Below are 12,572 nucleotides of genomic sequence, written 5' to 3'. Positions count from 1 at the left end.
ATCGAGCTCCGAGTCCGGCTCCCTGCTCAGTGGGGAGTCTGCTTCTCCCTCTGACCGCCACCACCACCTTGTCCTCTCTCTCTCTTTCTCTCTCCCAAATAAAATCTTAAAAGAAAAGACACAGACCTTTGTTGTGTAAGCCCTTAGTACTCGGGGTCCTCTGTTACTGTGGCATAACTTAGCCCATCTGCTTCTGAGAAGGAAGTTTTGTGGATGGGGACAGATCGGAGGTTCCGGTTGGTAATGGTTAGTTTGCAGTGCATCTTGACCTAACATATGTGGTGATGTCGAGCAGGCTGGTGGCTACCAGAGTCTGGAGCTCAGAGAAGCAGTTGGATCTGGAGATACTTTATGGTGTGTCACCAGTGAGGAAAAGGAGAATCGGAGGTCCAGGACTTTGCCCACTGGACAACCAGAGGGCTGGTGCTTGAACTAAGGACTGCCTGACATCAGGATCATTCCCAACTCTGCCACCTTGTGGCCGTCTGGCCTTGGGCACAGTACTTCATCTGTTGGTTTCCTTACGTTAAAATGGAGATGCCTCCCTCACAGAGTTGTTGTGGAGTTAAGAGAGTTAACAAATGTAAAGCACTTAGAGAAGGACCAAGACTATAGAAGGATCACATTCATGGTAGCTGCTGCTATAAATGTCATTTTGTTGTGTAACTAAAACATCTAATGGTGGGAAGAAGAGTGGTGGCTTCGGGTCCACAATGACTCAGACTAAAGTGATGACAACAGCCCCCAAATGCCCCCCACTTCAGCCCCCCTCACAAATGGCTCTTCCCTCATGGTCTCAAGATGGCTGCAGTGATTCCATCCCTCATATCCTCCCAGACTCCAGGTAAGAAGAAAAAGCACAGCCTTCAGCCCCAGGACTCTTGGCAACAACGTCACTGGGTGTCACTGGTCCTAATCAGGTTACATAGTTTGTTTCTGAGCTCAGGAAAGAGCTCCTCCTCTAGCCCACTGGGTGGGAGTCAGAGAAGACAGATTCCCAAAGGGAAATCTAGGCTGTTTCTGGAAAAAGGAGTCATAGAGGCCAGGAAGCAAACCCCGAGTGTCTACCACCTGAAGGCTCGTGTTTTTCCCTCTGCCCTGGGAGGTTCTGGGAGACATCGTGGCTTCTTCATGGAAGAACAAGGCCCTTCAGAGCCAGAACATTGCAGCTGTGGCGCTCGCCTACATGTTTGCTGTTCCAGCCTCCCAGGCTTGGGGGGGCCTGAAAAGGGAGCACCCCCTCAGCTCAACTTCCTCCTCTTCTTCACAAGTGACAGTCTGGGAGCATTTATACAAATACGCTATTGGGTGCCTGGTCCTCTAACAGACTGACAATTTTTTTAGGGAGCCAGTGTGGCCAGCCCCAGAGGTAAGTCCTCACTGGCCCAAGGGCAACCCGGATGATCCCAGATTCTTGGCTTTCCCTGCACCTGGAGCGGCCATATGTGACCACATTCTGGCCAATTAGGCATAAAAGAAAGTCTGGTGAGGTGGGGGAATGTTCTGGCAAACACTGTCCTTCCTGATTAGGGTCAGATGGGTAAGAAGTAAGAATAGTCTTATGTCATCCCTTTCTTTCCCCCTGCCCATGGTTCAGTGAGAAGCATGGCTGTGGCTGCCAGCTTGCTATTCTGAGGCCAAAAGCCAAAGATGTAAGCCAGCAGCTCACTCAGGGAAGCAGAGGATGATGGGGTGGGAGGAGAGACAATCCCTGACGTCATTCCAGAGTGGAGTCACCATGTCTGGCCTCCTTGTTACATAGGATAATGAAATGCCGTTATTGCCCGAGCCACCAGTGGACAGGATTTTGTTACTTGCAGCCACATGCATCCCACCTGACTCTCCCACTGCCACTTGCCCCTCGTTTTGCTGCCATCTCCGTTTTTCCCATTCACCATCCCCGCTGCCTTCCTTACACACGGCACTATGTATTAGTCGGGGTCCTCCAGGGCCAGTGGCAGAAGCCACGCTGGACAGTCTTGGGCAGAAGCCGAATTTATCAGGGGCTTACAGATCACCAGGAGGCCAGAGGAGCAGTCTAGAGAAGAGGCAGGAGCCAAGGAATACTGGAGACAGAACTTGTGCAGAGAGATCCAGCGGAGAACACTCAGCCGCAGAGCCCACCCCTAGCTGTGTTTCTGTAATTAGGGGAAGGAGAAGATTCATGAAGGAAGGAACCCTGCTAATAGTAGTGGCCATGAGGGGGCGCCTGGGTGGCTCAGTGGTTGAGCATCTGCCTTCAGGTCAGGGCGTGATCCCGTGATCCTGGGGTCCTGGGATCCAGTCCTGCATCGGGCTCCCCTCAGGGAGTCTGCTTTGCTTCTCCCTCTGCCTGTGTCTCTGCCTCTCTGTCATGAATAAATAAATAAAATCTTAAAAAAAAAAAAAAGTAGTGGCCATGAGATAGGTGGTACTGTCCCCATTTTACAGATTGAAACTGAGTCACAGTTTTAATAACCAGTCCATGGCGTACCAGGATCAGAACCCAGGCATTCTGGCCCTCATAGTGGGCAGTTTCCCATCAGGAAGATGGGAGAGCTCTTCGGTGGGGGGAAGCTCCACAGCAGGCAGCTGGAAAGGGACCAGTGTGCACCAGTCCCTGAATCCCACAGAGACTGAGTATCAGTCAGCCTCTGAGCATCACAGGGAGACTTGGCTACACCTGCTCCAGGAAGGGATCTATGGAAAGACCCCAGAACCTCAGAAACATCTGTGTGTTTTCACAGAAGGGAACAAAACAGATTGGGGGTTTCTGTCTGAGCTGGAAACAAAATGCCGTCAGCAGAGCCCATCTGTCAGGAGGTGCTTGCATAAGCAAGTCAGGGTCGCATCTGGGCCACTGGTTTTCCCAGCCAGCCCAAACGTGGCCTCAAAGGGCTAATCCTCTGTGCTCTATCAAGCTGACCCAAAGGTGAGAGTGGGCTGCCAAGCACAAGAAGGGCCCCTGGCCAATCCGGACACCCCAGTTTGGCCTGGGATCCAGGGTCCAGTAACTTATAGGGCAAGCCTCAGGCACTCGTCTCGGGCAAAGCTGCTGCACTGACCGATCACCAGAGGTCACAACCCGGCATCCCCTGCCCAGATTTGGCCCGAATACTTATTTCGTTCACCCTTCTTTGGTTTTTGTTGGTAATGGTCTTAAGTATGTATTTATTGACTAGAAGTACGTACAAGTAATTCAAAAGGTATAGCCCGTGGTGTACAATGAAAACTAAGGTTCCTTCCTTCCCCTACTTTCAAGACAACAGTTAGATCCTAGTATCTCACGTTCTTATGGGGTGGAGATCAGGAATAAATAAGAGAAATAAGTGAGTATATTCTTAAGTACTAAAGAGCAAAGTGAAGCAGGAGAAGGGGGTGGGAATGGGGGTAAAGAGACCTAGTTCCCCTTCAGAGGCAACCACCGTTAGCAGTTTCTTGAAAATCCTTGTAGAGATCTTCTCTGCTTGGTAGTTGGTTGTTGTTGCTGCTGTTATTTTTGTTTTTCAAACTGGGAGAAATTGCATCCAATTCAAGATTTCCTGGTTTCAGTTCACAAATCCAATGATGTGGCATCCACATTCCTGAAAACCTGGGTCACTGGAGCTGAGGCCCACCTGCCTCTGTAGAAATGTCTCTGCTGTGCTGCTCACCCAGCCCCACCTGGCCTTGCTCCTGTCTCCCTTAACCAACCTGACCCTGGGGGCTTTCCACTTCCCTTCCCTGCATGCCTCCCTGCAACAGCTTCAGGAATGCTCCCTTGGGAGTAGGAAGAGGAGTATACTCCTGCTCCACACTCCCCCCCCCCCGCCCCCTTCTGATTTCTCACTTTCTCAGATGTTACAAGCTTGCCTCACTGTTTTGCTCCATGAATCTGCTTCATGCTGCCCCCTGGTTCTTTCTCTGCTAGCTTGCTCCATACTTAGGGGCACAAGTTAGGAAATATCCACTACACACACACATGGCCTTCCCTTTCCTCAGAAAACACCATTAGTCACTAGTGGGCTTCTCTTTGTAGGGAAGGCTTCATTGAAGAGTTGACATCATGCAAGGGAGCCAGCCTGGTGAAGAACCAAGGAAGGCTATGCAGATCTCCTGGGTGGGGTTTGGTCTATCAGCAGAACAGAAAAGAGGGCCAGTGCAATGGGATCTTAGGGATGGGGAGAGGCATCAGGAGGACTGGCAAGGGTCAGAGGCCGTGGGGCTTGTGGGCCAAAAGAGGATTTGGACTGGATTCTAATGCAGTAAGGAGCCACTGGGGAGATCTCAGCAAAGAAGTGCAGGAGCTGATTTTCTGGCTCATGGTATCTATTCATCATGTAGGGTTCCAGAGACCTCCCCTCCCCCAAATCTTCCAGTGTTCATGGTGACTTATCTATCATTTTTACTTCCTTTCTGGTGGGGTGGCTGGTCAGGAAGACTGCAGGACAGATAGACAACAGGCCAGCTTCTACCTGCAGAACCCACGGAGGGCGGAGGAACGTGTTTCATGACACCACAAGGGAAAAGTCAGCCAGATTCTGAAAGTGGGAAACTCCATGGGACAGTGACCTCATTCCTTCTGCAGATGAATAGTGTCAAAATAAAGGGGAGACGTCATGGAATAGAAGAGACTTAAGAAATATATCTGCCAGAATAGAGTAGGGATCTTATTTGGATCCTGATTTGAATAAACACCAACCCTAAAATACACCTTTGAGACAAGGGGGGAAATGTAATGCAGATATATGGAGGTATTACATGATATTAAAGAATTCTTGTTAATCTAGATGGGTGTGATAAAGGTAGTGAGGTTAATTTTTTAAAGGCCTTAACTGCTAGATATACAAGCTTAAGTTTTTACAAGTGAAATGAGCTGATACTTGGGATATACTCTAAAATATTCTGTCCAATTAAAAAAAAAAAAACGTAGGGTATGAGTGGATAGATGAAACAGGAATGGGGAATGGTTAACTGTTGTTGAAGCTGGTTGGGTACTCATGGTCCTCTTCTCTGCTTTGAGTATGTTTGAAATTTTCCATAATCAACAAGTTTTTTTAAAATGAGTATAAAGCTGTCACACAAAAGTCTTTCTCTGGGAACAGGTACCATCACCTCTCACCTTTGCCTTCTCTCCTTTTTCAGCATGGCAGGGAGGACAGCCCTGCAGCCTGCCGGCCCTCACCCACATCGGCTGCTAGCTCTGTCCTGTTGAGCCACTCCGTCTGGAGACCCCAGGACAGCACCTGCCTCCTGAGGTTGTCCTGGCACAGTCGTCCACAGCGATGGTGGAGAACTGGACTCCACAGACTCACAACCTTCCCGTCAGGCTTCAGGGGCCAGCATCCTTCATCCTGGGACTGGCGGCCCTGAACAATGGCTGAGGGCCAGGGGACCCCATAAAATCACTCCACAGCTCACGGGGGCCAGTAGCATTCCAGTGCCCGTGGACTATGACCACCTATCGGCCCATTCCCAATGATGGTGTGGACCTGGCAGCCAGTTGCGGGGCCAGGGGGGCCGACGTCCTCCCCGGGCCCCACGCAGGGGACTATGCTCCCATGGGATTCTGGGTTCAGAACGGCGGGGTGCCCCAGCCCATGGGGGAGAGCCCCGTCAGCGCCACCACCCGCCCCAGTCCCACCACCCCCGCAGTGCCCAAGATGGGTGTGCGCGCAAGAGTGGCCGACTGGCCGCCCAAGCGGGAGGCCCTGCGGGAGCAGAACAACCCAAGCCCCTCCCAGGACGCCGACGGCCCCAAGGCCACAAAGGTGGCCCATTCCATGAGGAGCCTACAGAACGGACAGCCCCCGGCCGGCGCCCCGGCCTCCTCGGGGCCCAAAGCCTTCCACCGACTCTCCAGGAGACGGTCCAAAGACGTGGAATTCCAGGACGGGTGGCCCCGGTCCCCCGGCAGGGCCTTCCTGCCCCTGCGGCACCGCAGCAGCAGCGAGATCACCCTGAGCGAGTGTGACGCGGAGGACGCGGGGGAGCCTCGGGGGCCCCGGCACACGGGGGCCCTGCCCCTCTTCCGCGAGTACGGGAGCACGTCCTCCATCGACGTGCAGGCCGTGCCCGAGCAGAGCTTCTTTGACATTCTCAACGGGTTCCGCGGCGAGCAGCCCGAGGCCGCGGGCCCGCAGAGCCTCCGCGAGCTGCTGCAGGCCGAGCCCGGGCCCCACGCGCCGGGGGGCAGCGGCGGGGCCAAGGGGGACCCGCGCAACGGGCCGCCGGCCAGGGACGGCCTCCTGGCGCTGCAGCCGGCCAAGGAGAAGGAGAAGGCCCGGAAGAAGGCGGCGCGCGGCCTGGGCGGGGACGCCGCGGACTCCTCCATCTTCCGGAAGCTGCGCAGCGCGAAGGCGGACGGCGAGGCGGGCCGGGCCCCGGGGGAGGCCGAGGAGGGCCGCAGCCCGCCCGAGGCCGGCCGCCCGTGGGTCTGCCAGAAGAGCTTCGCGCACTTCGACGTGCAGAGCATGCTGTTCGACCTCAACGAGGCCGCGGCCAACAGGGTGGCCACGGCGCAGCGGCGCAACACCACCACGGGCGCCTCGGCCGCCTCCGCCACGGCGGCGCTGTCGGCGGCGCGGGCCCATGGCCTGGGCGGCCTGGACGCCGCCTTCCCCAGCACGGAGGACCTGAACTGCAAGGAGAACCTGGAGCAGGACCTGGGCGACGACAACAGCAACGAGCTGCTGCTCAGCTGCCCGCACTTCCGCAACGAGATCGGCGGCGAGTGCGAGCGCAACGTGAGCTTCTCGCGGGCGGCCGTGGGCTCCCCGGGCGGCGGCGGCGGCGGCGGCGGCGGCGGCGGCGGCGGCGAGGGCCGCGCGTCCGAGCCCGCGCTCAGCGCGCACCGCACCAACGCCAGCATCTCGGTGCTGGAGGTGCCCAAGGAGCAGCAGAGGACGCAGAGCCGCCCGCGGCAGTACAGCATCGAGCACGTGGACCTGGGCGCCCGCTACTACCAGGACCACTTCGTGGGCAGAGGTGACCTGGCGCGCCGGCCGCAGCGTGGCCCCGGGGCACAGGGAGGGGAGTGCGGGTGCAGGAGCGGAGCCGCGCCCGGGGGCTCGCTCGGTGCCTGACGCGGGGCTGAGCTCGCCAAGGCCTGGAGCCGCAAGGAGACCGTAGAGCGTAGTTAGTTAGCGACTGTGTGCTGCGTTCAGCCGTGTGCCAGGCACTTCGTAGAACCTGGGGACACAGACCAGCGTAAAACTAAGATCTTGCCTTCCTAGCACTTAAAGGGGGGCGCGGGTGTAAGACAAAACTAGATTAAGGTGTAAATTCTATAAGGTGTCATAGGGTGGCAAGGGCTATGGAGAAAAGTAGAGCAGAGGAGAGGGAAATAGTGTCCCGCCAGAGGCTGCATGTGCGGTAGGGAAAGCACTGGGAGGGCCTCCTAGGTAGATGCCATCTCATTACTGGGCTGGAGGGAGCTGTGTGGAGACCGGGCACAGTGTTTTTGGTGCAGGGAAGAGCAAGTGCGGTAGTTCTAAAACACTAAAGGAGGAGTAAGGAGGCCACTCTTGCTGGAACGGAGTGACTGAGAGGATTTGGACAGAGCCAAGGCAGAGAGGTGACGGGCAGATTGGGACTTCGTGGGCCACGGTGAGGACTCTCACCTGTACCCCAAGTGAAATGGAGCCACAAGAGAACTCTGAGCAGTCAAGGGCCCTCATCTGACTTGGATGTTCATACCTCCCTCTGGGGCACAGACGTGGGGGATCTGGAAAGTGGGGAAACCATGGAGGAGGGTGCGGCACTGGTCCAGGCAGGAGATGATGGACAAGGCTAGGTTGGGAACCCATGCATCAGGGAAGAAGGAAGAAGCAGGCAGGCTCCAGATCCCCTTTGGAGATAGAGCTGGTGATGTTAAGAAGGTGTTAATAGTAGGCCAGTATGGCTTCCTACGTCACTAGGTGCGTTGGTGTCCATGGCGCAATCACAGGAGGCCATATAGCATAGTGCAGACCCCACAAGGACAGGCAGGGACTGAGCAAAGGACAGTTCCTGCTCAGTTCCATCTCACTGTCATCAGGCAGAAAATGCAGGCTATGCAGTGTTGCCAGCCTTTCTGTTTTGTTTTGTTTCGTTTTTTCAAGATTCTCCTGAAGGGCGGCCCCAGTGGCACAGCGGTTTAGTGCCGCCTGCAGTCCAGGGCGTGATCCTGGGGACCCAGGATTGAGTCCCACATCGGGCTCCCTGCATGGAGCCTGCTTCTCCCTCTGCCTGTGTCTCTGCCTGTGTCTCTCTCTCTCTGTGTGTCTCTATGAATAAATAAAATCTTTAAAAAAAAAAAAAAAGATTCTCCTGAAATTAAGTTTTGTGGGTTTTTTTTTTTAATTTTTAAAAAGATTTTATTTATTCATGGGAGACACAGAGAGAGAGAGAGAGAGAGAGGCAGAGACAACGGCAGAGGGAGACGTAAGCTCCATGCAGGGAGCCGGATGTGGGACTCAGTCCTGGTACTCCAGGATCATGCCGAGCCTGAAGCAGCTGCTTAACCGCTGAGCCACCCAAGGATCCTTGTTTTTTGTTTTATGTTTTTTTAATTTTTTTAAAAATGTGATTTATCCTAATATTTAATTCTGGCAGCTGTATTGATTTAGAAATGCTTATAACTGCCAGTGACAGGCTTTAAGGACACAGAAGTTTATTTCTCTGATAAAAAAAGTCTGGAGATCAACAGCCCCGGGCTGGTATAGTTATTCCTCAGCATCAGTGGTATGCCAGCCTTAGTGCACGGCCTCCAGCGCCCCCCCACCAGAGTAATCTCCTGGTCCAAGATAGCTGCTGCAGCTCCTGCTGTCGCATCCATGATTCCAGGCAAAGAAAAAGAGGACAAGGTAAGAGCAAAAACGTACATCTCCTGTAAAGTCAGTCCCCTTTAAAGAGCTTCTCATAAGCCCCATCCAAACACAGCTGCTTACTGACCACCCCTATCTACAAGGCAGGCTGAGAACTAAAGGTTTTTAGCTATACAAATCGCCTCTCTTTTCCTCCCCTAAAAGTAGAGTGTTTTTCTTGAAAAGGAGGAAGGGAAAAATACAATGGGTAGGCAGCTAGTACTCCACAGCAACTAGTTAAAAAAAACTTTTTTAAACCAGTGTCTTAGTCAAACCTAACAAAATGTCACCCAAGTCATTCCATGGGGCTCAGAGCGAATGCAGTCTCTGGAGCTCCAGCCTTGCAAGTTAGACAGCCCGGGTTTTGGGGCCATCTGTTTTATATCTTACTAGCTACGTGACACGTTTCAGTTGTTGGATTCTGTGTCTTCATGTGAGGAATGGGGATGATTGTGGCAGCATCACATACCCCCAAAACAGAAAGACACAGAAATTGAAAATAAAAGAATGAGGGGGAAAATTCCAGACAGTTGTTAACCCGGAGAAAAGAAACTCGAATAGTCGTGAGCCTTTTGCACCTGGCACCCTGGGTTCAGGTATATAAATTAAAAACTGACAAGGCAACAGTTAGGAGAGTGAACAAATCCACAGGCAGCAGGAGACACTGACAGAGGCTCTGAAATTGACAGACCTAGTAGTCAAAAAATAAGGCTGTCGAGGATTTGAATAAGCCAATCAAACCTGGTTCTGCGTTTTGTTTTGTTTTTTTATAAAATTTGTACCTAACCCAATAGAGAACAAACACATCTTTTTGACTCACACATGGAAACACCACCATGAAAGACTGTGGTGAGGGGAAAAAAAAAAAAAAATACTGTGGTGAGGATCATCTAAGACTGTACATTAAAACACCTAGTTCTTCATCAGGAAGGTAGTAAGTACTCATCATGGAGCTTTAAAAAAGCCATTTTCTTTCAAAAGTGGATTTCTTTGGAGCCATGGAAGCTTATAAATAAATTACTCATTGGTCATTGTCTATTGAGTGCCTGCGGTGTTGGCAGGGCTGCAAGGTGCTGGGTCTGCATTGGTGCAAAGCAAGACAACCCCTACAGCTGTTTCAGAAATGCACTAATAGCTGAAGAGCAGATCATCCTTCTGTTCTCTCACCAACTGCTGGGGAGATGGTTTAACCCAGTGCAGGTGCTGGTCTGACTGGTGCTGTTCATGAACATACCTGATTGGGCCTTAGATGAGTCTTTGACTCACTGAGAACAGGAGAACAGGAACCATCAGTTAAATATTCAGAGCACTGGGACGGGAAGGAATTCCTGGCCATGGTTAGATGTTGACCTTGTGGACTTGGGTTAAGACACACTGCTGTTGGATATCCACCACAAGCAGGAAGTATTTGGGTTATACATCAGGGAAAACTGTTTGGCTGGAAGGATTAGCAAACAGCAGCATGTTTAGAGAAGAGCGGGAGACAGCTGTTATTTAGAGAACAGGAGGCTTGCTCTGTGATTCAAAGGTTCTATTCCCCCCCCCCCCCCATAAGGATAGAGTAGTTTAAGTGTCCGAGGTGTATAGAAACGTGGCTAGATAAAGGTGATACTCAGAGGCTTGAATCATGGGCCCTTTCCCCTGACAAACATCATGCCCTGGGATGATAATAACATGTCTTTTGTGCTTACTGTGTACTGGGCTCTGCCCTAAGTGCTTCACGCTTACTGACCTATTTAATCCTCACAACCGTGCCTGAAGGTGGGTCTGTCCTTACTGATCCCGTTTTACTGATGAGAGTGCTGTGGAGCAGCACCTTGGCCTGCACCGTCCATCTAACCTAGTGGTGCAGCCCTGAAAGTGACTCTCTAGAATAGAATCTTAGCCACTTCTTAGGGCTAATCGGCAGCTAAGCTAATGGTGAACATTTGCAAATCTGGGATAATCATAGTGAGGCGGGGTGTTTTACATGCCAGACACTGCTAAGCGTTTAATATTTTGTAGCTGCATTTCACCCTCCCATCAAGTCCATGAATTACGGGTAGCGTCAGGGCCCCCCACTTCTCAGATGAGGGAACGGAGGCTCAGAAAAGTTCTGTGACTTGGCAGGGGTGGCACAGGTCAGGTGTTGGGATCCGTCTTTCTTTCAAGCGTGGCCATGACCAGGCAGGAGGTTTGTGTGAGCAGGATCCCATGGGTCACACAGGAACCTGCCCCGGGTGTGGCACATCACCCCCCCTTCCCAAAGAGCTTACTCGGAACTCAATCTGTTCTTCCCTCTCAGAACATGCCAATTACTTCGGTGTGGACGAGAAGCTGGGACCAGTGGCTGTGAGCATCAAACGGGAGAAGTTGGAGGACCACAAGGATCATGGGCCTCAGTACCAGTACAGGATCATCTTCCGGACCCGTGAGGTAGGTCTTGTCACTGTTGTTAATTTACATCAATTACAGCTGCTCACCTCTGTGGGCTCTTAGTCTGTGCCATGTTCTGTGGGCAAGTGCTTCCCCAGCTACATGTCTCATAATCCTCCCAATAACCTCCTGAGGGCAGTCTTGGCAGTCCCTCCATTTTACAGAAGAGAAAACTAAGTCTCAGAGAAATTAAATGACTTAATTGGGGTCAGTGAATAAGGAGCCAGGCCAGGATTGGAATCTTGGAGAGCCCAAGATTCTTACATGTGCAGGAGAGTCACTCTGGTTAGCATAAGAAATAAAAGGGAGAGCTATAAGGGATTCTTTCAGGATCATGAGATGTCCTGCAGAATGGAAAGAGTTAAGGCAGCAAGCCTCCGGCAGGGCGGAATTGGGGAATCTCAGCCACAGAAGGTGCCTCTGTCAATGCTGTTCAGCTCAAAACACTCCCAGTGCTTTCAAGTCTGAGTAGAGAAACCCGTTGTCCTGGTTTGGTCATAGGTCTTTGCCTAGATTAAATATCAACTGTGGTTAGGGAACAAGACCTGCTGGGGGCACCCTGCTCAATTAGGACTCTGAATTGTAATGGACAGAAAACTAGTTCTAACTGGTTGAAGCCAGAAATAGAATTCATTGGTTCACATCACTACAAATCCAGGGTAGGCCTAGCTTCAGGCATAGCTGGATCCAGGCACCTAGATGATGTCAACAAAATTCTGCCCCCTGACCGCTCTGCTCCTCTAAGCTCTGCTTCTTGTTTTGCATTGTGAATGTCATTCTCTTCTCTTCTGCCACAACGAGCTGTCTCCATGTCATAGGAAACTGGAGACTGGCGGTTCAGCTCTTCTACATCTTTAGACGTTCTCCTCCACAGGGAAGAGACACTTGCTGCCAAATCTGTGGGGGAGGACTCTGATTGGCTCTGCTTGGATCATATGTGCTCCACTGGCTCCAAGGGCAGGACAGGACACTGTGATTGACAGTTCCATCAAAGCCACATGGAGGAGGCAGCCAGGGAGTTCTGCAAAAAGAGGGGAACAGGCCAGAAAAAAACAGTAGAGATTTCCAAAAGACCCAAGTAACAATGACCTTTACAGGAAAGGGGTGGTAGTCAGCTGGGCAGGCCCCCCACAGTGGGTCTCCCTCAGCTCTGCATTGCCCCATCCCCCTTGTTCCTGGCCTTTGCCCAGACATGGGAACCCAGCAGGCTGCCGCCACCGCCACCACCGGGGGCTTTGGGTGTGGGGCCAGCCGAGCCTGGATGTCATCCAGACTGGCAGATGCTGTACCAAGGGCTCCAGCCCCATCCCCTCATGAAGACCCTGTCACTGAGAAGGAATGGGATGACACAGA

The 12,572-nt window shown here is 52.4% G+C and overlaps 1 protein-coding gene across 4 annotated transcripts in view; it reads left to right on the top strand.

Annotated features, from left to right (window-relative positions):
* SIPA1L3 (signal induced proliferation associated 1 like 3) overlaps positions 1-12,572 on the top strand; it is a 235,714-nt gene that overhangs the window by 132,943 nt on the left and 90,199 nt on the right. For all 4 annotated transcript variants that reach the window (XM_055309713.1, XM_055309710.1, XM_055309712.1 and 1 more), the window contains exons 3-4: positions 5,104-6,945; positions 11,089-11,219. In XM_055309713.1, coding sequence (XP_055165688.1) covers positions 5,412-6,945; positions 11,089-11,219 — 1,665 coding nt within the window. In that variant the 5' untranslated portion in view covers positions 5,104-5,411. The remainder of the gene's footprint in view (positions 1-5,103; positions 6,946-11,088; positions 11,220-12,572) is intronic.

Source organism: Nyctereutes procyonoides, unplaced genomic scaffold (genome assembly GCF_905146905.1).
Source record: "Nyctereutes procyonoides isolate TBG_1078 unplaced genomic scaffold, NYPRO_anot_genome, whole genome shotgun sequence".
Classification (NCBI taxonomy): Eukaryota; Metazoa; Chordata; class Mammalia; order Carnivora; family Canidae; genus Nyctereutes; species Nyctereutes procyonoides.
The sequence above is the reverse complement of the archived record's forward strand: the minus strand, read 5'-3'. Positions and strand labels throughout refer to the sequence as shown.